The sequence below is a fragment of the Pelmatolapia mariae genome, linkage group LG7 (assembly GCF_036321145.2).
Source record: "Pelmatolapia mariae isolate MD_Pm_ZW linkage group LG7, Pm_UMD_F_2, whole genome shotgun sequence".
Lineage (NCBI taxonomy): Eukaryota > Metazoa > Chordata > Actinopteri > Cichliformes > Cichlidae > Pelmatolapia > Pelmatolapia mariae.
The window spans coordinates 7,577,528-7,600,287 of NC_086233.1; the positions used below are offsets into that span (position 1 = coordinate 7,577,528).

At 41.5% G+C, this 22,760-nt stretch overlaps 1 protein-coding gene across 2 annotated transcripts in view; it reads left to right on the forward strand.

Annotated features, from left to right (window-relative positions):
- The window catches only part of zcchc14 (zinc finger, CCHC domain containing 14), a 28,939-nt gene that overhangs the window by 1,632 nt on the left and 4,547 nt on the right, over positions 1-22,760 (forward strand). Inside the window, exons 2-12 of one of the 2 annotated variants that reach the window (XM_063477709.1) lie at positions 1,003-1,230; positions 9,820-10,045; positions 15,737-15,807; positions 15,946-16,017; positions 16,469-16,533; positions 18,070-18,242; positions 19,833-19,869; positions 19,979-20,483; positions 20,624-20,721; positions 22,110-22,207; positions 22,518-22,670. In XM_063477709.1, the coding sequence (XP_063333779.1) occupies positions 1,003-1,230; positions 9,820-10,045; positions 15,737-15,807; positions 15,946-16,017; positions 16,469-16,533; positions 18,070-18,242; positions 19,833-19,869; positions 19,979-20,483; positions 20,624-20,721; positions 22,110-22,207; positions 22,518-22,670 (1,726 nt within the window). The remainder of the gene's footprint in view (positions 1-1,002; positions 1,231-9,819; positions 10,046-15,736; positions 15,808-15,945; positions 16,018-16,468; positions 16,534-18,069; positions 18,243-19,832; positions 19,870-19,978; positions 20,484-20,623; positions 20,722-22,109; positions 22,208-22,517; positions 22,671-22,760) is intronic. The other variant, XM_063477710.1, reaches the window with a different exon arrangement.

Genomic DNA, 22,760 nt, shown 5'->3' on the forward strand with positions numbered 1-22,760 from the left:
ACAGCTGTTCAGGAGGTTCAGTTTATGTATCAGATGGAAAAAGCCTGCACAGAGGAAGAGACTTTCAGTGAGATTTTTCTGTGGTTACTCAAAAAGAGGAAGTGAAAGGCACTTCAGAAAACAGTACCAACTTTGAATGATATAACCCAAATACATAACGAGTGTAAGTCCAGTTGAGGGATTTACTAAGATCCTGTGATTATCCACTGCAAAAATAGTTAAACAAGATGAAAATGGAAATTCAGATCACCTCAGCTTCGCCATCCAGGGTTATTACTGGTGCGTGGCCAGAGGTGAGGGTTTCTCTTCTGGTCAGAAAAGAAAGTGTGATTACAGCAGGTGAAACACCAGCTGGTTACAGGTGTGCAGCACATTCATGTTACCTATACAGCAAATTACAGGTGAGGTACTGTAAATGACAGGCTGCCTGTGAACGCCACAGACCTTGGTCTGTGGCGTTCAGTACTGAACAAGGTAAATTACATGGTTGTAGGTGAAAGCAACAAGTGGTGGGTTATCAGTGCTGAAGAGATTAAAGAGGGGCTACCTGTGCTTATTTCAAGCTCAATATTTTCTTTCTTTTTTTTTTTTACTTTGCTTCATTTAAAATTGAAGATAATCTTTAATCATCTGAAATGCAGCCGTTTAAAATCTCTTTAAGCTATCTCTGCTGGGATTGGCTGTCCCTTGCAAACTGAAGGTTTGAGGAGCAGGAATTTTTTATCACTAAAAACGATAAACTATGTTATTCTCTCAGAAAAATCTCACAGTTAAACATCTCCTCCCAGAAAAACTCTGATATGTGACTAAAATTAAATTTAATTACTTCCATTATGATGGAAAATCTCCTACAAATAAGCAGGTGGGTAGTTCCACATTTCTTTTTTGTGTCCCGTGTAGACCAGAGATGAATAGATAAATGGATCACGCTGTCACTCAGCATGTTGCAGGTAGTCATATTTGTGCTCTTCACCCTCGTACTGTGTGTGTTTGTTGTTCCAGGCAAGCAGTGGTGGAGGAGGAGGAGGAGAAGCTCAAGCTGCAGGGCCGAGCGGTGAACGAGCTGCCATCTGTTACGCTCAGCCGCATCACCACTATCACCGTCAGTCGGTGTCCCTGCCTCTGTCCCCCCTGTCTCCCACTGCCTGCTCGCTGCCTGATGCCGGCGCTGCCTACCTGCCTCTGTCTGCCTGCCAAGCCTGCCTCACACACTGCACCTGCTGGCACAAGGTAGGAATAGTTTAACACTACACCAAGCTTCAGTTCAAACAGAAAATGTAGTGATTTGAGTTTGATTTTGGGGGGAGGGGGGTTTTGCCTCCAAAAGTGAACTCGTCCTTGTGAATGCCTACTTAACTATAACTTTCCATCCATTCACTTCCGGATGGGGGATTTACGCCCTGGACAGGTTGCTAGCCTGTCGCAGGGCTAACTAATTAATGATAAATGTTCTTTTTATAAGCACAATATCAATCAGATTTATATCAACTTGTTAAAGTTTAAACATTCAGCAAATATTTATGTAATTAAAGCCTCAAAATCTTCAGCAATTGGAAATAAATATAACAGTCTTATGAAATACAGCTTCAGGGTTCATCACAGGAATGTTATTATTTTGATGCTCAAGGCATAAAATATATCTTTCATGTTGAGACCAGTCAAGCTAATCGTAGCTCGTTTTCTTTGGCTTGATGTGCCGGGCTGTACACATCAACCCTCATACACACTGTGAGCTGAACAAAGAGGGTGAAAGCTGTGAAAGAACACGTTACAATATACAGTTTCTTAATATTGTGCTAGAAAAATGGCAAATAGGTCCAGTGAAATAGAGTATATAAGTCAATAGCAGAGTTTGTATAATTTTAACAGGTTGTTTGATATGAGCACAGACTGAAGTTGGCTGCCTTTATGTTGAATTCTCGATTGCGATGATCCCACACTGCTTCATTAATGTTGTAGCCCAGGCTCTGGGGAGGCCAGTCTGACTGATAGTGTCCGGTTGTGTGTTTTTTGTACTTTTTCTGCGTTTTTTGAAGCTGCAGATGCATATTGCATGGTGGATCAAAATCTGACTGTGCTCTTCTGTGTTCAAAATACTTAGATAGATACTGACGAAGATATGAGCCAAGAAATTTCAAATTTGGAATCACCACTCCATCAGACATGTTGCCACTGATTTTCAGTCCAGTTCTTGAGTAAACTGGCATACCTCAGCCTTTTCTCTCTGGTTTCCTCCCAGCTTGTATGTTATCCTGTCTTCCTCCCCTCACCCCCAAACTGGTTGCAGCAGATGGTCGCCCCTCCTTAAGCCTGGTTTTGCTGGAGGCTTCTTCCTGTTAAAAAGGAGTTTTTCCTTCCCACTGTCACCAAAGCGCTTGCTCATAGTGGGTCATTTGATTATTGGGGTTTTCTGTCTTCTCTGTGTTATTGTAGGGTCTTTATCTTGCAATACACAGTATCTTGAGGGAACTGTTGTTGTGATTTGGCGATATATATATATATATATATATATATATATATGAATTGAAGAATTGCTTCGTCACAGCCACCCTCCGCTGAGAACATTTCTGATGCTTATCAAACAGCTGAAGGGCCAGATGCATCTCTTAGGTCTTGTGTGAGGTCTTTGCTGGATTTTTTTTTTCTTCAGTTTTTTAAGGACATGACTTTCAGATACTGTTCGTCTGGTGTAGATGGCTTTTTTAGGCCTGCTACTTATTTTGTCCTCCACCTGTCCAGGTTGCTCAGATTTTCTGAGGACACATAGCACACCATGCTGAGACATGTCATGTTTTCCACTACTAGCTCTCACCTTGTTTGTGAAAAAAATATTGTTTTATGCCTGTCAAACTCTGTTGTCTTTGGCATTTTTTATAGAGTCAACTAAATAAATGGGAACAAATAACGTGAAAGCCTGGAGAAATACTGTTCAACATCACTTTAAAACATGATAAGACCGTCTAGCTCCTTGGAAGCAAAATATAAAGGGATGAGGGGTGGCTTGAGACTTTTGCATAGTAATTTAAGGAAATCAAACACATGTGTTATCAATTTTCATGTCAGTCATATTCTAGTTTTCAAGTCAGCAGGACAAGGAGTTTGAACCGTCAACCTGGCTTTTGAGGATGGACCAAACCCCATCCAGTGACAAATGATTAGAAATTTGAAAAGTGCACTTTGTGTAAAACAAACAGCATCTCTTAACAACACTCATAAAGCCATAAATATTGTATATTGGTGCTAAAATGATTACAAGCATGTGGTCTGTCAGCTTGGATGTGTTGCAATGAAAGGTGGAGTCTGTTGGAGGAGATTTCCCAAAATGGTTCATTAACCAGCTGATACAACAACGGAGATCGTGTTGCAGAGATTTGAGGGATTATTTCGAAATGAATCATAAATGTGTAGTTTGGGTACTTTGTTTCTTTCTTACGCACACGCGCGCGCACGCGCACACACACACACAGTATACGCTCGCTCAGAAGCAGGCAGACACTCTTTTTTAAACATGTGTGAGCACTGAAGGGAAAGTACCCAGCTCAGAGAGGAGCGTTTGTATTTAGTGTTTTGTTGCCCTTGGCTCTTGCTTAGTGCAGGTCAGCACATTTCTCTATGCTGAAATCAACCCTCTGTGGTGTGTGTGTGTGTGTGTGTGTGTGTGTGCTTCTCCAGTGAATCCCCAGGAAGTTATAAATGCTCTCTCCCTCTCTCTCTCCCTCCTCTTTTCTGTTTCTCTCTCTGTCTGTCTTTCCTTTTCTTGGCGCTCTGAAGGGAATGACAGCATTTTACGTGTATTATCTACATCATAGCAACTTTTCAGCTGAGCCTGCTGCTGCCTTGTATGGATTGCCACGTGTGACACAATAGCTGAAAGCAGGGTTTATGCTAGCCACGATGCTAGGAGCACGAAAACACCACTACCAAATTTCCACATAATCAGTGGTATGGGAAAATGCACAAAACCTTAACTTAAAGCTCTGATCTGCACTAATATGAGTTTTCATTAAGAATTTATTAATATGTAAAGGTCATGGCTCTAATATACTTTGGTAACTCTTAAAAAGAAACAAAAAAAACCCCCCAAACAATACTGCCTATTAATACAGCTGCTGTACACTCATAATTAATACAACAAAACTATTAAAGCCAGTTCTGTACTTTCAGTTTTACAACTGCACAGCATAAGACTGCCATTATCTGTCTTTATATCTATACTAAACAGAGACTTAATGTGTTGTGTGTTCCACCTGGTGGGTGGTTTATTGATTGATGCAGTGTTAACATAGACGTTGCAGGTTATTGCTGCATAGGAAGACTAATATAGTGAATTAATGCTGTGCACAGATTTAATAAGAACTGCACTGTGTCAGCTGAGCTTTTGAAGCTAAGCCTGTCAGCATGCTCTTGGGGCTTTTGTTGTCACATGACCATTAGCCATGCGATGTTAACTTGTCGGCCATTTTTGTGCACCACAGTGTAGGATTCAAGTGATTAAGGCCCCAGTAGCAAAGGTATAGAGACCAACTGGCAACCACTGGTCGCTAGGGAAAAATGTGCGTTTTTCTGCAGACTGCATGGAAGATGCAGACTCTTCTGCAAACTACTCTCTAAATTGTGGTGAAACTGAAATGTGCGACACATATAAAGATGGAGATTGTTCGCCTTCAAAGTAAGAGTAGTGCCTTTTGAAGGCGACCCGTCTCCGTTTTCAGTTTACATCACAAGTTTTCAATTACAACTGCTCTGCTAGCAAACTAGCTAGTGCTAGTGGGTGTATTCCATTCAAACTGGAGGCAAATCGTGGCAGTCTGCTAGCAACCAAAGCAAGCACAAGGAAGCTTTTGGTGCAGCACCTTTATTCCAATGATCGTGTGTTCCAAAACCTATTTTGTTTTTATTTATTCTTTTGGCTCTCATCAACTTTACTTCCAGAGGCAGAATTATTTGAAACAAAAAAGACATGTTAAACCAATGCATGCTACAGTTCTTTGGTGTGCTCGACATCAAACTTCAAATAGATAATTAACCACTAGTTGGTGAACCTGAAAGTCCAAACCATGATTATTTATTCATTTATTTATTGTTACACTGCATAGATTTTATCCTTGTAGTTTTGGTTCGAAGAGCTTATGTGAGCACACTGAAGGACTTTACATGACCTACCTCTGCTGCCATGGCTCATTTCTTTTCTTTTAGTGCTGATGACAGCCCCTTTTTCTTCTTCCTGTCATTGGTCCAAAATTCCAAACCATCCAAGAGTGTTTTGACACTGGAAACAAACTAAACCCTGGTTAAGTTTGATCCAGCTCTTTGTCAGTCTCAGGTTTGGCTGTTTGGTGCCTGATAGTCTGTGGTAAGTTTCACACCTATAATTTTCAGTTCATGCCAAAGAAAATTCCACACTAAGTGAGTTAGGTGTGAAAGGGCCCAAAGTGCAGCTTTTATCATCTACAGAGAATGAAGCTAACATGACTCGGATTGTTTGCAATCATCAGGTAACTAACTTGTCACTAACTTGTCGCTCTTTTGTTTACAACTTGATCTACTGCCCCCAAGTGGCCAAAAATGAATGAAGCTTTAAAAACAGGATTGAATTTAATGAATGTTTGTTGGGAAATTCACAGAATGCACAGAAAAACTGTTATTAGTGAGACATGTTGAGCATTTCTGCTTTTCTCAACTACACATAGGACAGACCTTAGTGCCACTCCAGTATTTTCCTCCTCCAGGATTTAAAGCCAACTTTCATGATCTCGTTTTAACACAAAGCAGCTGGATTCTGAGCAACTCCGGGGAGGGGGCAGTGGTCGGGAATTTGATTTTCTCCAGCAGGATCCAGGAATTGCTCACTGGTATAAACAGCAAATGCAGTATGCTGCCCACATCTGGTGGTCCTGCACAGACCTGAATAATTGCCTCATTATATGAGAGCTTTATACGTCTATAAAAACAAAGCTAGTGTCAGAATTAACAGCAGAGTCGAGCTGGTTTATGAATGCAGGGGGAGGAGGGGCAGCTGTCAGCTCCCAGTCTGAGTTTTACAGTTTTCAGGAGTGTTTTTTTTTTTTTTTTTTTTTTTTTTTTTTGTGCTACTTGCAGCTTTTTTGAATTACCTGGAAGGTCTCTTTCCACACTCCTTGTTTTTCTGTTTTCCTCCCTCGTAATCTTGCTTATTCTTGTTGTTCTCGTGAGTGCTGCTTTTGCTTCTTGTACCTCCAGTCTGAGCTTCCGTCCCCTCACTTGCAGTCTGCAGATGGAGCAGAAGTTGGCTGAGTAGCATGCGGATGTGGCAGTAGCACACTTAATTGTTTTCAGATCTACCGCCTGTTTGATTTTAGGCTATAGTACGTTTTGGCTTTTCCCTTTGAAGAATCATCAGAGCATATCAGCTGAAGTCTCTTAACACTAATCTTTTTGTGTTTCATTTTATGACTCAGCATTATAAGGGGAATTTCCAAGGAACCGGGCGACATAACAGCAGTTAAAGAGCTGATGCTTCCCACTGTTTTTTTTTTTTTCACTTTACTGTACTTAAAATGAACTTCTCATGCTAATTTCCAGTTTCACATTTTTATTCTGGGATTCTATCACGGTAGCTTTGCATGATTCAAAGTTCAAAGTAATCCTTATTTACCTCATACTGGAACCTCAGTTCATCCTGTGTGTGAAACCAGAACACACCCTCCCTCTGATTGGTTTGAACAGGATGTGGGTAGGGCCCGAGATGCCCATGTTATGGATAGCCCACCTAACTGACATCATCCAGATCCAATACTAGAAAAAACTGTTTAGGGAACTCAGAGGCCTGAACAGCGATTACTGGTTGCCTGTAGTTTTTCATGTTTGTCTGCAAATATTCGCTAACTACTAGTCGGGCAATAATAAATCTGCAGCCAACATGTTTCATAAGGGACAGCTTTTACTTTGAAGGCGAAACGTCTACATATCCAGTTTCACTGCAGCTTGCAGAGTAGCTGGACGGTGTTTGTGGACACGTCTGTCACTCCCAATCAAAATGCAACTGCAGCAATATGCTAGTGACCAAAGGAATCACAAGGAGGTTTCTGCCACCCATTTGGGGAATATGTTGTTTTCCTTAGCAACAGGTGGTTGCCAGATCATTAACTTGATCCTACATTGTCACTATGATTGTCACATGTCCAAAAATGGTGGTCAAGTTAATGCTGCATGGTTTGTGTCTGCAAAACCTCAAAATGACAATTCATGGGGAAGTTTTTTATATAATTCTATACCAATGGATTGATTCTCTGAATCAGTTCATTAGCCATTAGCATTAGCTGCAGCCTATAGTAAACTAGGTAAACGCTCTATGAAAGTATAGAACAATCACTGGGACCATTTTTTCTTTTGAATACTTCTCCTTTTAGTGCATTAATACATTTCCTGGTCATACTTAAGAAAAAAAACCCTTTATTTGTAACCTTATTTACCAAATAGGACTTGACTTTAATAAGGGCTACAGTGTTATCCCATTAAATGGATTTGGATGGTTCGCAGGGCATTTTTATTAAATTAAATTGGTTAAGTGAAAAGTCCAATGGGTGTTTGATCATCCCGTCAATTCAGACTTGAAAATACTCCTCCTTGGCCTTAAGTGCAGGACCTTAAAATAAAGGCGAGTGTGAGGGTGTTAACTGGTTTGTTACTACACAATAACTTATTTTACTGGCAAGAACGACTTAACAACAGCCTCAAGTCTGGTGATTGAACTTCTGTGACTCAGTTATCTTCAGCAGCTGTGAGTTCCCTGCTTTGTGTACACAAAAGAATAACGTAGCTCTCCAACTAAACACGTAAACAGTGCATTATCCTGACAGACTGCAGAGCTGGTTTTGGGCTGGGGTAATATTTCATAACCGCGAGGGTTCGGCTGGGATTCACAAACTGTGTTGTTTGTGTTCGAAGCTGACAGTTTGTGGCGCAGGAATGGCGCATGTTAAAGTTCTGCTTTCACCAAAGCATGCGTTAACGTCACCTTATAAACAGCAGACTTGGTGAGGATCTGTTGTAATCATAGAAATGTTTTTCCTCTCTTTTTCCATAAACCTGTCCTTTTCCATTTATAGGCAACCTCCAAAGCTAAGCTGTAAACCCATCATTAATTTGTTATCACATTTTTACGACTAGCTTGTTAGCAGAAATTCGCCTGTTTTCACGTCCAGCAGATGACATTAGCATGAACATCAAAGGCCATGTGATGAAGGCATGTCTAATATTTATTCTGTTTATGGGGGTTGCGTTGGTGTTAACCAAGTGCAGCCACTTGTGTTGAAGAAAATGACCAACATGGAAATGCCAAAACTGCTGTTCTCATAAACACTCATAATTTAGCCTCAGTTCCCTGTGAGGGAGCCTTAAAGCTGCTCGTAATTAGCGTCGCACAGTTTTCATCTTGTTCAGCTTTGGTTATGCTAAGAGACACTGTTCAAAATTTGTCTGCTAAGTTTTGCTAGTAACTACATTGTGTTTTAAGCCTGTTTTTTCTTTTTTGGTAGCCTAAAATAGCATCCCCTCCCCCTTGCTAGCCAATGCTACCGTTAGCTAATAACCCTCCAAATCTATGGTCTCTTACAGATATGTCACCTTAGACTTGAAAAGCAAATATGTTGATGGGCACAGACTAAACTCAAGGCTTGTAGTACACAAACAAGTGGCATCGGCCATTATTTATATACAGTCTTAATATATCTGAAGCAGCTCCTGAGGCGAACGTTACACTCTTTAAACTTCTTTGTCCTCCCTGCTATTTGTTGGCAGATTCTTAGCTGAAAATGGCTTCCTGTCATCCCTGTAAACTACTTCAAAATACTTTAGAGTTGGGTATTAAGTCTCTTAGGCTTTCCCACTTAAGACAAGCCCTTTGATGTCAGACACAATCACTTCATCTGTTGTTCATCTGAAGTATTTATCGTTGTTGATTAAAGTGGCTTTAACGAGTCTTAACTTAGTTGAGAGTCTTGGCTTTCATTGTGGACTTTGTTCTGAGGCATTGAGGACATAAAGGTAACTAAACATAACTGAAATGACTTTTACCAGAAATACTGTTTTCATAATAACTTAATAATCCATATGTGACCAACATGCAATAGTTTGCATGTTGCGGAGTAGCTTAGCAAGCTTTGTTTGGGCGTCTCTCGTCATATCCTCCAGAGCAAAATTCCAATTTCAGTCGTAGCAGCAGCTCAGCCAGCAGCTCCAGTTTAAGTAGATGTTTGGATGTCAGCTCTTCCTCCCTACTACTGCCCCTCGAGGGCATTGCTATAAATAAGAGCTCCCTCTCATTCGACGGGCCTCGTTAAATATTGGTTTGCTTGGCGCTGCCAGATCTTTCTCCTCACTTGGTTTTAGCATCGTGCCAGCCGCTGGAGAGAGAGCATCGCTCAGAGTTTGTTCGCACGGCGTTGCATTCATCTCGATGCTCGTCGAACGTCGTGTGTTTTGTGAGCCTGTGAAGACGACAGCTCAAGGGAAGGGGAGTTGTGAGGAAGCTGATTCACTGTTTGCCTATTTAAACTTCTAATTTGTCAGTTGAACTCTGTTTTATTTCGCTGTGTATCATCTGAAAGAAAATATATAAAGAAAAAAAGCTGCGAGCTTCATTAAATAAGACCGAAAATGTGTGGGCTGAAGAGTCATTTGACAGTGAGTCATGTACTTTCTTTGGTAGTAAATTATTGTCATGCTTCAGTGTGGTTACAAACCCTGGCTAAAGCTGAGGAGTAAATATTTACCCGAACTGTAACTGCTTCCCTCTGATCTTCGCTCTGTGGTCGTGACCCCTCACCTCTGCCCCTCCAGAGCCAGACCAGAGAGACCGGCACAGTATTAGGAGCTGCTTTGGGACAAGGAGACCAAACAGTCAGCCAGGACCTGACTTCTCCCCACCAAGAACTCCGTCCTCCACCACCACCTCCTCCCCCTCCTCCACCACCTCCTCTACCGCCCCCTCATCTGCCTTCTTCTCCACCTGCTGGGCAAAGTCAGGATGCGGCAACTAAGAGCCAGCAGGGGAATTCTGGAAAAGGTGAGCCGGCATTAATAAAAAGTTGTGTTTTACATTTCTAAATTGTCCCATTTCTGACCCACTGCATGGATTTAAGAATATGTATGAATATATTGCCCCCTGGGTTTAACTGGGTGTCATGCTATACACCCAGTTAAACCAAACAAGACGTGACATGCTGGCACATCTAAACACCTCGACTGCACTGAAAGAATGCTGCCCTAAGGCTCAGGTGTGTGTAAGCTACAGTGCAGATGCACCTGGTTTCAGGCTCGGGTGGGGGGTACTATCGCCAAACGGGTAGAAAAAAACATTTATATTGTGGTAAAACCCAGCGATATATCCTTCTTGCACATCCTCTTCCACAAATATGTTTATAAAGATGCAAATAAACACACACTTCTTGCTGTGAGAAATGGTTATAATGATGCTCCATGCACTCCACATCACATCCAGCTGTTTGGAAACACTGCAAGAAGCTGCTGTAGAAATAATTTCACTATTTTCTGTTTTTTGCTGACTTGTTTTATGTTGTACAGACTGCATATGTTAACTGTTTTAAGCAGCTGTGAGGAGAGCGAAGCAGATATGATTAGGTGTAAGAGACTGCACGCTCACAGGTTAGCAGCTTGTCAGTCACGTTGGGCATGCCCTCCTTTATGGTGCTTTCTCCCTCTAGTGGGGGCCGTAATTTAAAATATTTATGTCATGTTGTCTTGAATAAGACCTTAAAATACCAACTGAGACCATAAAATAATCAGGAAAGTGTTTCACAGGAAGCTGGGGGAGCAAAGAGCTGTCGTACAGTTTTTTTTCTTTTTTTTTGGTGTAGTAGGGTAAGTAAGTAGCAAATCTGTCTTTCAGTTGAGAAACATTAATCCAGCCATTAAAATTTAGCTGTAGTCTAAAAGGACAGTGGAAAGAATGCCAGTTTATGTATGCCCACACAGTCATGTAGGAAGTCTAATCAGTAACCTCCTCACAGATTAAAACTGTTAACTTGCTACTTATTGAACAGAAAAAGCTGCCACCACGACCTTACTCTCCCTCTCAGGTGTAACCATCTTTGGCTTATTAAAGCCACATTGTCACCCAGTGAGCAGCTGGTGTGTCGGGGTGTACAGTACGGTTTAAGGTGGGATGAATCTCTACAGGGCAGGTGCTCGCCTCTGTCCGTAACACAATACTCAACTATCTCTCTACATCATGGTCACACCACATAGCTGTCACCAGCAGAAAACGTACACAAACACACACCTAGCATACACATACTGTGTGTGTTCAGTATACTTGCAGAGAACTGTGCATATTTCCACACACAGTGAAACCTTCCCTGTTATTTTCCCTCTGCATTTTTTCCACTTCTAGCCAGACAGAGTAAGCCACGTGTTGGTTTGCAGCATGTTTTCTGGCTCGCTCAAAAAAAAAGATTCTGCAACTGTAAAGTAATAAAGACCGAGAGGCCACATGAAGGATATTTATCTGTGCCATCTCCTCAGTGGATAAATGAGACTCTTCATCAGGACATTGACACTGCTGGGTTTCATAGTTTGTGTCTGCTGCATCTGTGTGTGTGTGTGTGTGTGTGTGTGTGTGTGTGTGTGTGTGTGTGTGTGTGTGTGTGTGTGTGTGTGTGTGTGTGTGTGTGTGTGTGTGTGTGTGTGTGTGTGTACGGGTTCGTACTATCCTGGTGGGGACCAAAATCTGACTTTTACTATCCTGGTGGGGACTTTCTGCACCGTGGGGACCAAAATCCAGGTCCCCTCGGGGTTGAAAGCAATTTTCACACTCAAAATGCGGTTTTACTGTCAGGGTTACAATTAGGTTATGGTTAGGTTTAGGGTAAGGGTTAGGGTTAGGCATTCATTTTTAATGGTTAGGGTTAGGGTAAGGGGCTAGGGAAAGCATTATGTCAATGGGATGTCCCCACGAGGATAGCAAACCAGACATGTGTGTGTGTGTGTGTGTGTGTGTGTGTGTGTGTGTGTGGCAGCCCAGATTAGTTTGAATGGCAGGCAGCGTTTCGAGCCTTCCACAGCTGCTTGCCAACACGCTCCCGACAGAGTGATGAGAGATGTGCGACTCCTTTATCTCGCTGTATATTGCTCATGTCTCCTCCTTCCTCGCGGCTTGTCTCTGCACGTAGGTGCAGTTTCAAATTGTCCTAATTCAATACCTGAAGGCCTGGCACGTAGACACACACACACACACACACACACACACACACACACACCTCAATGTCTTTTTCAACTTTTTCAACCCAATTCTGATCTAACAGCGGTGGAGCAGCTCTAACCTGCCACTGTGCCTGAGGCATGTATCCACAACAAAAAGAAGACCAAAAAAACCCAACATGTGTGCACATATGCAAATATTCAAAGCATTATCACAGAGTTTACCACAATTTGAATTTACTTGGAGAGGCCGACCAAGATTATCTTTTTTTTTTTTTTTTTTTACCCCTCAGCTGTAAAAGGTTGGTGGGGTATTGTTGTCACCCTCCTAGTGGGAGGTCAGCGTGGACACCCAAATTTGTGAATGTGTTAAATCGTGAACAACGCAGCGTGAGAGTTTCAAAATGATAGCACGGGTGTATCTGCTAAAATATGTGTCTAATGTGTGTTTACTAGGAGCTCGCCAGTAATTTAACATTTTACTTTCACATGAGAAAATGACACATGGCGTACTATCCCTTTATGCTTTTCTTGGATAGTTTAGTCACTGCTAATCAGCTAGCGTGAGGCCATTTCAGTGTTGTTTTCTCCTACTGGATATAGTCCTCGATATTATACAGCTTCCTCTCCAGAGATGTAAATATCATCATCAGATAGAGAGTTCAAATGTCTGTGCAGATGTCCACATGTCTGCCAGTTTTTTTTTCAGGACCAAACAGACTCGTCCGCAGAGACTTTACATTACAATGAAGCAAGTCCCCAGGCAATGGGCTTCAAGTGGTCTTCAAAGAAGTATAACAGGAATAACTGTTTGGCTGTTTTATCTCCAGCTGTCTGTATCCACAACAGAGTATAATCAGGTGGAGAACTGGTTCGTGTGGTGCTGCATGAGCTCACCAAGCCTGCAAAGCACAACAAGGACTACTGTCGCCACCTGCAGTCCAACAGCATGGAGTTACAGTTCCTCTGCACGATGAGAAACTCACCGGAGAGTCAGCTGGTTATATTAATCTGTTATCTGTTATTTATTTGTCAAGTAGTTCATTATTAAAGCATTTGCAGGGGAAGCTCTTATAAACGGGGAGTTTTTCCTTCCCACTGTCGCCAAGTGATTGCTCAAAGGGGGTCGTATGATTGTTGGGGTTTTCTCTGTATTATTGTAAGGTCTTTACATTACAATATAAAGGACCTTGAGACCTTATTATGATTTGGCGCTTCATAAATTGAATTGAACTATATTATATGAAAATTGAAAAAATTAAGACAGTATTCATAGTTTATACCTAATTTATGGATAAAATGAGTAGAGTTATATTTATTATTTGATTGGGGTCAGGAATGACCCCAATTTTCTGATAAAGAAAAGCAGGAATCAGCGTAAATAAGCCTTAATCAAAATTAAGCACAATTTCATGATCGAGGGTTAATATCAATAAGCAAATATTGGACTTTTATTAAGGGGTATTTGGTGGCTCCACATTCACATTTAACATGCAAATGGTCCCCGGTTCAGTCCCAAGTGGAGCAAACAAATCCCTTTTAGATTGTGTCAGTAAGGGCATCCAGTGTAAAAACCTACCAAATAAAAACATGCAGAGCTTCCTTTGTGACACTGTAACTGCAGAATGAACAAAATTTACAAAATGCACTTAACTTTTTAAGCAGTATGACCCAAAACGAGTGAATTATTGAGCCTCTAGTGACCCTCAAAAAGACGTTTACGTTTCAGAACCAGAAGTGATGTCCATCTTTTATACTCTCTATGACTAGTATTATTACTGATGCCAGCTTTACTGTTTTTTGTGTCAGTGTTTTTTAATGCAGACAGCATGTGGTTAGCATTGTTGCCTCACAGCAAGAAGGTCCTGAGCTCGAATCCACCAACTGGCCGGGGCCTTTCTGTAAGGAGTTTGCATGTTCTCCCCACGGGTTCTCTCTGAGTACTCCGGCTTCCTCCCACAGTCAAAAGACATGCAGTTAGTGGGTTTAGATTAACTGGTGATTCTAAATTGCCCATAGGTGTGAATGGTCGTCTGTCTCTATGTGTTAGCCTAGCGATAGACTGGCAGCCTGTTCAAGGTGTACTTATGACTACTTATGACTGCTGGGATAGGCTCAACCCTGATAAGGGGAAGAGGATGGATGGATGGATGGATGTTTTCAATGCTGATGTGAGGCAAAAAGATTGTTTAATTGCAGTATTTTTGTAAGCATTTATCTTGTTTATAGTAAAACCAGCATCATTCTTGTGGTTTTACTTTAAAAGTCTTTATTGTCCACCTCTAACTGGGAGTTTGTTTAGCTTATGTGGAGTGAAAAATGGAGTTTGGATTTGATCCCCTGATTGAGGCATGAACAAGGTCTTAGAGTATTCACTGGATGTTAAATTAGAGCCCCAGATTCTAAAATCTCAGAACAAATGGGACCAAAACCGAAAACAAGTAAACAGTTCGTAGGACTCACCATCAGAAAATCCAGGCCTGTTGTCTTATCCTTCTTTCTGTCTGAGACATCTTAGCCAAGGAGTGTGGTTTCTTAAATGGACAAAATTTAAGTGGTTGCCTCCAGCTCAACGCTCGGGACCGCACGCTGTCATCTCACATTTACAATGGAAGGTTTCTCTTTACAACTGTGGGATAACAACTTAATTCTCTTTAAATAATGGGGTTGTTACACCTTCGTATCATTTAATAAGAAATTGTTTTTTGGTGCTAGTGTAATGAAACCATTTTCTATATAAAGCCTCTGATATTCCACAGTGCCAGCATCTGTGTTACATATTTGATTTGATGCTTGGACTCAAGCATCAAATCTAGATTCAGTTATTCTTCACATAACGCAGCAAAGGCCAAATATATTCATTTTCTAATTATACGAATTAAAAAAAGAAGAAGAAAGTCCTCACATTTAGAAAGAGAAGAAATGTTTGCTGTTTTTGATTTAATTAAACCTCGCTGACAATAACTGTTAATTAAATTCTTGTGAGATAGTCTTTCTCATTTCACCACTAACTTTCTGACTATTAGTTTCACTTTTTTAAACTTTCATAAACTGGACTAAAATCTAAAGTAGCTACAAACCTTCCTATAAAGAGATGATAACACTTATATAATGTTGTACAGCGTTTTACTTCGTTTTTAAGCATTTAACACGCACATTGTTGCAGAAGGATAATCTCTTTTACAACTTCATACAAAGAGAGCTAAAAAAGAAAGTAGTCACAGAGATTTCTCAGCAATCTTATGCTAAACTTCTCGCTACAACATTCACCCCACCCCAACCCTTGACCTTTGACTTTTCTGCTGAGACAATGTAGTTAACAGGCCAAGTCACACCATAGTACTCGAAACTGCTTCACCTCTAGCTTGTCATTCTGTCCTTTTCTGATTCATCATGTTGCGAGAGTAAGCTCTGTTTAAAATCCTCTAGGCCATTGAAACCTACAGTATCAACCCCGAGTGAGTGATGTGTTGAAGCAGCTGTCTCAGATATGTGACATGTGGTTAATCATCTGCGGAACGATCTGTGCTTCTTTCAGCGGTGATTGAAAGGGTGGTGCTGAAAGGAGTTCCTCACAAGCCTGAAGACTCCAGCGAGTATAGGTTCGAGGTGGGTACCTTATAAATATGAGTACATGCCGGCATGTATTGTTTGACTCCTAACTTTTTTAGACTTTCTTTAAATATTTTTTCCCCCCTCATTTCCCTACTCCTTCACTGCCTTCTTCCCTTTCCTCTCCTCCTCCAGGTTAGCTGGTCCGATGGGTTGGTAGTACCTGTTGTAAGAACTCAGCAGGAGGTAGCAGAGCTGCTGTCTCAGGTCAGGACCAACATTTCAACACACGAATGAAAATGAACCCGAATTACATTCAGGCACTTTTTATTGCACAGTAAAACTAATATGTGTCTCAAAGTGAGTAGGAGCTGCTTTGTTTGAAATCTGCAGATTTCTATTGGAAAACCAATCTAGAATTACACAATTGGTGTAATTCTAGATTTTATGGTAAAACATGTTTTATGTTGTATCATAAAACATGATAAATATCGTATTTTATCATTACAAATCTTTTTGTGATGTTTTTGTGTTTTTGAGGTGTACATTAAACCTTATGAGCCTGACCTTTTCCAACTGTGCCTATAAATTAAGAAATCATCAGCTGTCAAAACTGTTTGAACAGTCAGGCATTGCTTGGTATCACCAGCATAGAAGTGTAATGACACAAAGAGCTCTATTTACTTTGTTTTTATTAAAAAAAATGTTTCTCACTTAGCTGTCACAAGCATTTCCTGATGGAGTGGAGAAGTTCCCGCCTCAGTCCATGGAACTGGATCCCAGGTTAGTCCCAGAACCCCCATCCTTTTAAGGTGGTGTTTTGTTTGTTTCAGGCCGTGTCCACACTAACACATTTTCGTTTGAAAACGCATCTTTTTCTCTCTGTTTTGGCCTTCCGTCCACACTAAGATGGCATTTTTGGTCAAGGAAAACTGAGCTTTTTGAAAACGCTCTCCAAAGCGATACATTTGAAAACACCGTTTTCGTGTCGCAGTGTAGACTGCATAAACGCAGGCTTTCGGAAACAGTGATGCATTTTAGTCATATGATACAGTCATGTGACCCATTAAACTAAGATAGCGGAGGGCATTATACAGCAGTTGTTTTGTTTGCTCTCAGTTTTGACAGCCCTATTAAAGATTAATATCAGTTCTTTAATTCTCACTCGCTTTTGCAACTTTGTACTTTTGTGTTACTCGCAGCAACAACTCCACCTCATTGTCAGTCCATTTAAAGAACTCGGTGCTTTTCCTCAACATTTTGCAGCAACATTTCAAAGAGCCGAAAATTAAATAAACGGCAGATAGAAATGACGCAGGTCGAATCGTCTTACGTTTCACGCATGCACAATACAGGAACGTAAGCGTTTTCAGTCGTGTCAGTGTGGATGAACAACTGTTCGAAAACAATAGTGTGGACGCGGAGCGTTTTTAGACGAGAACGCCGTTTTCAAATTTATCAGGATTAGTGTAGACGTAGCCTCAGCTTACAGTCTGTGAGGGAAAAGTGTGATAATTCATATCAGCTTCAGAAGTTACAGTGAGAAATTTCACACTTTAGTGTAATCCAGCTGTTTAAAAGACCTTCAGAAGCCTGGAGAGCTATTGCCCAAGACCACTTAAAATACAATTACAAGAAAGCTTGGCTCCTTGGAAGCAAGATATAAAGAAATGAGGGGTAGCTCAAGACTTTTGCGCAGTATCTTACTTTGGTTAGCAAAGCTACTCATGTTAAATTAACCTTAATGTTATTAGAAGTACTCTTATAGTATAATCCATCACTATGCTAGCCTAAACAAGTCTTGTGTGAAGCATTGCTATGTAAACTATAGTTTTCCCAATTCACATAAAATACTGACAGCACTTCAGGATGTTAACATATTGTTAATAGACGATAAGTGAACGTCTAAACATATCAACTTGAAATCCTTGTACAGATCCAAATGTTTTGCATTCTGGCGTTTTATTGTCTACAACAACATAAACAATCTCCTGACATGGCTCAGTGCTTTTTTAAAATTGGCGTTGGAAGCCCCATCAAGTTATAAAGTTTTGTCCTCTGCTTGTTCTTCGTCTCACTCTTTCCTGGCAAAACTGCTTTAAAGGCACCTTGTGGCTTTTTCTTATAAACAGACCAGAGATACGTTTAGATTAGAAATGTTAGGTCTGTCAGTTGAATTATAGATTTTATGTTAAAGTTCGTTCCTAATGCAGTTAGATATATGCGTTTGTTTAAATCTGACAGCAGAGCATCTATTCCTTTAGTTTTTAATCTACTTCCCACTTCCTCATTTCCCTTTCTTTCTGTTGTCCCACTCAGGTGTCTAACAGCCCTGCCCTGCCATGTCCTCCAGCACCACAGTGTCCAGCTGTTCTTCACCTCCACCAGGCCTCTCTCACCCAACTGTCCCTCCTCACCCCTCTCCTCCCCACTTGCATCCTCACTACCAACCTCTCCTATAGCCCCATCCTGCCCGTTCACCTCCAGCTCCAGTAAGTCATTATTTCATTGCAAAAAAATTATAGCAAGCAACAGAGATATAAAGGAGGAGACATTCTTATTCATAGACGACGATGAAAGATCAAAGGCAAGAAAGGCAAGATAAAAGATATTATGCCTGTGTTCGGTTTTTGGGGATGAGAGAGGAATGAGAGGTAATGGAAAGGACAAGGCTGCAAGTATGAGCCCTGGTTGGTTGTAGTGAGGAGGTGAGACTGCAGGCAGGATTTTCAGTGTGTGTCTCTGAGGTGTTGGAGGGAGCGGACGCGGTCTATTTCAGTCCGGTGTGGGAATTCAGCATGGCATGTTTGTGTTGGGAAGCCTAGAGTGTGGTGACCTCATGTTGCTGTGTGTGTGTGCTCGATCTATTAGTGTGACTTCATCCCAGAGGGTATTTATAGCCACCAGTGCAGTGTGTTTCTATGTGTGGTTGTACTTTGTGCATGTGTTTATTCCTCTGTGAGTGGGTATCAGACTCACAGGAGAAGCAAGGCTAAAATGAATGTGTCCGGTTTTGCTCCACAAACACACCCATCAGTGAATTCGGCATAGACTGCAACAGTTGGAATTAGATATAAGGACATGTTTTCACAGCATTCGTAACATTCTTCCTACATATATATTTAGTCCATTCAGTTGCGATCAGAACTGTACCTACACTCGTCATGGGCATGAATGTTACGGTAATGTTGGGGCTTTTAATGATTCCTTTGAACTGTTCTGCTTCCATGGTGGGATGATTGTACAGCATACATCTTTAAAAAACAGTTCCAACAGTTTGAATTTATTCTGGATTTTCTCTAATACACAGGCTCAAATATATACATACACCTGTATTTGCTTAAATATCCTTTGTCAAGTTGCACCTTGACCTTTGGTAGCAAGCTTCTGGTATAGTTCTGGCTGGACATTTGAATATTCTTCTTGGTATAATTGGTTTGAGAGGTTTTGAGGAGCTTGATGTTTGCCTGCTCTATCCATTCCAAAACCAGTCTCGATGAGTGTTTGGGATTACTGTCCTATTCGAACACCCGCTTGTGTCCAAGTTGCAGTTGTTTCGCTGTTGAGAATTTGGAGGAGGCCCTCCATTATTCCATCCACTTTGTCCCAGTATCACTGGCAAAACAGCCTCATAGCATGATGCTACCACCACCATGCTTTTAAATAATGTTCTTAGGTTTGTAAGTCTTGCCTTTACTCCTTTAAACATACTCCATCATTGTGATATTTGCTATTTTTTACTGAATTCAGTGAGTCATTTTAACTCGGCTTTATCATTATGGCTGTTTGTGCATATAATACTGATTGTTCTCATCGTTCTCTAATTTTATTTTATTTTATTGACCTGCATATCTGCTAGCTCTTATTTAAGATATTTGTTATAAGTATCTTATGCTTAATATTTTTCTGCTGTAACAAGTGAATATAACTATTTTGGGATAAATAAAATAAATCTTATATATTTACTACTTAAATGTTCGCCCAGTTGACTGACATTTCAGATTTCTGTAGACTGTTGGCCTTGTGTTGTGTGACTATCACCTGATGGTGATGATGGTTTTTATTGTGAATCTGTTGCACAGATCTTGGCTGTATGATGCAGTACAAAGGAGGTAACAGGTACGAATTTTGCCCCTCTTTGACCTTGCTGCATTAAAACACATCTACATGTACAGTCTTAGAAGTGCACTTGTACCAACGCCGCTCATTGGCTCTTGCTGTCTCTCAGGGTGGTGTACAGAGTGGCCAGCGTCCAGCCTGTCGTCAGCACCCACAACTCCATCTTGACTCGCTCCACTCCTCACTTGTCCTCCCTTTCCTCCCCCCCTCTTCCAACTCTGGCTCTCCTACCTTCCATTCCTCCTCCCCAGCACTCCCCACAGCTCTCCTCTCTCCCTCCCCCCTTGCCAGCACGTGGCTCTGCAGGAAGTGGGAGCGACAGCTCCTCCCAACCGCATCCCCAGCATGGTCAGCTTCATTTATACCCACAGCCCTCCCAGCACCACCTTCATGCACAAACCAGCAGCCAGCCCAGTACGCAGCCTCAGACTCTGCACCTGTCCCATTCCCAACCATCGTCCCATTCACATTCACAGGCCCGCTCCCAGTCCCATAATCAATCGCTCTCCCAGTCTCAGCCCAATACGCCAGAGCAGAACGGCATCCTGGACTGGCTCCGCAGGCTCCGCCTCCATAAGTATTACCCCGTCTTCAAACAGCTCACCATGGAGGAGGTGGGTACATCTTTAGATTACATCACGTTATGTGTATAAAACGTCGTACTCATGTGCATGTATAATGTATTAGCATATTTCTTGTTCAACATTTTGATTCTTTGAAAGCTTCTGAATTTGTTCCTCTGTATAAATTGCAGTTTTTAGCTCTGACAGAGGAGGACCTGAACAAGTACGACCTCACCCAAGGAGCAAAGAAGAAACTGAAGACCCAACTAGAACTCCAAAAGTCTGCAGAGTAAGGGCAGATAACAAAAATTCAGTTTTTCTGTCTTTAAAAAAAACAAAACTGAAAATAGTTGAGAAATCACTCAGATTTGTCACAAACTTGTCTCTCTACCATCTCCAATATTAGTATACAGACTGAAGTTGGTTTATGTGCTTGTAGCACTGATAGTTTTGATTCTGCAGTTCAGTTGTTTTCCAAAATCACCTGTTTGACTTTAACAAGTGCTGTGTTTGGCTGATGCCTTACCCTGTTTAACAACTGGCAAACAGATTGACCCGCTGCTGCTCTCCCCAGTAAATATCCTGCACCAAGGGTCCATACAGCATCAATGGTTAACCAGCTGAGGGTGGGCCGGAGAGATAAGATGTGTTTTACGTGCAGAAACACAAAAACACAGACTCTGATTTAAGTACACAAGCATCTGAACCTGCGCACCCCGGATACACACGCACACCTGAGCGTGAACTTGTTTTCTCTCGGCTGTGTTTCCGTTCCCAGAATCAACAGGTTCCCATTAGGCAGGTGATTTGTGTATTTGCGTGTGTACGTGCTTGAACAAGACTCAGAAAATGGAAAAGTTCCTGTGATGATTTTCCAAAGAGATAGTTGTGTTTGTAGAGGTGCAGCTGAGACCCGAGGAGCACGTTAAGTGGGTAATGTCTCCCCCATGTGGTCAGTAAAAGACACTAGTTGTTTTTGTTGCACAGAAATTGCCTTCAGTTCAGCTGGGCACAGCAGGGGGCGCTTGTGAGATGGTCCTTAATAAATAGGAGTGAATGAAGATGTATGATTAAAATAAGTGTACCTGCTTCTAGACAAAAATATTCAGCTTTTATTTTTGTTTTGTCGAATAGAGCACAGATAACAGGATTTAAGCTGGAGTGCTTTATATTTTCTTTCAGTGAAGCTTAGTTAAACAACAGCAGAAACTTGTGTGTAAGAAGCAGCTAGCTGGGCTATCAGGAAGTTGCTGCTCTGTACTGTTCGTGGCTGAAATACTGATTCAAGATGCACAAAAGTGGCTCAAGTTGTTATGATGTCCCTAATGCTCACAGAAAGAAAATTCCATTTTTGGTGTGGGAACATGATGGAAAGAATTTCTGGTCAAAAAAAGCTATCTAAAAGAAGTAAACAAAGGAAGCTGCATGCTTCCTTTGTTTAAGGATCTCAGAAAATACTTCACTTAGTCCACTTATGATGGCACAGAGCCAATGAGTCAGTCGGCTTTAGGTCTCCACCTCTCTGCTCATGGCTGCCTGGGTGTCTAGTTAGCCACCATATGTGCCTGTTTCATTGACCTTTAATAAACACAGTATAGTACATACTTATCTTAAGTATTTAATTCGCTACACTTGATAAAGACTGTGTTTCTGACTCGAATGCTTGCGTGATCCCAGCAGGGAGATGAAGATGGAGAAGCGGCCGTGCAGTGGCATTGCCAGGGTGACGCCTTCCAGTCACATGGGACCCTCAGCTCACCCCACTTCCAGTGCAGGTAAGAGAGCAGGGTTGTTTCCAAGTATGGCCAAATCACTGTGATTGCTTTAAATGTTTCCCTTTTGCGTCTTTATGATGTCATAGTGAGGGAGTGTAATAATATGGTCATCACGAGCTGCCCACCTGCTCTTCTCTCCAAGAAAATTTGGTTTCAAATTCAAATCGGTTTCATAAACGTGCTCCAGGACTATGAGGTTCCATTAGACATGTACTAGATATAGATTATGAAACAGCCTGCAGACTCACTTCACTGGACCCAGGAAGGGTTATAACAGTTCAGAACTGAACTGTATTCAAATGTTTTGCAGGAGAACTGCGAGTGGAGGTGGACGCCGTGCCGCACCACCACCCTGTCTCCACAGACAGCAGCTCGTCCTCGGGCTACTCCAGCTCTTCCTGCTCCCCTCGCACCCCACACAGTTGCGACTCCACCTTTGACAGGACCAGAGACATTCACAGACGTACGTTTTTATCTCACGACTGCAGAATTAATTCAAACCGCGTCAGCACGATTTACAAAGAACAGTTCTTAAAGTCTAGATTGACGTTAA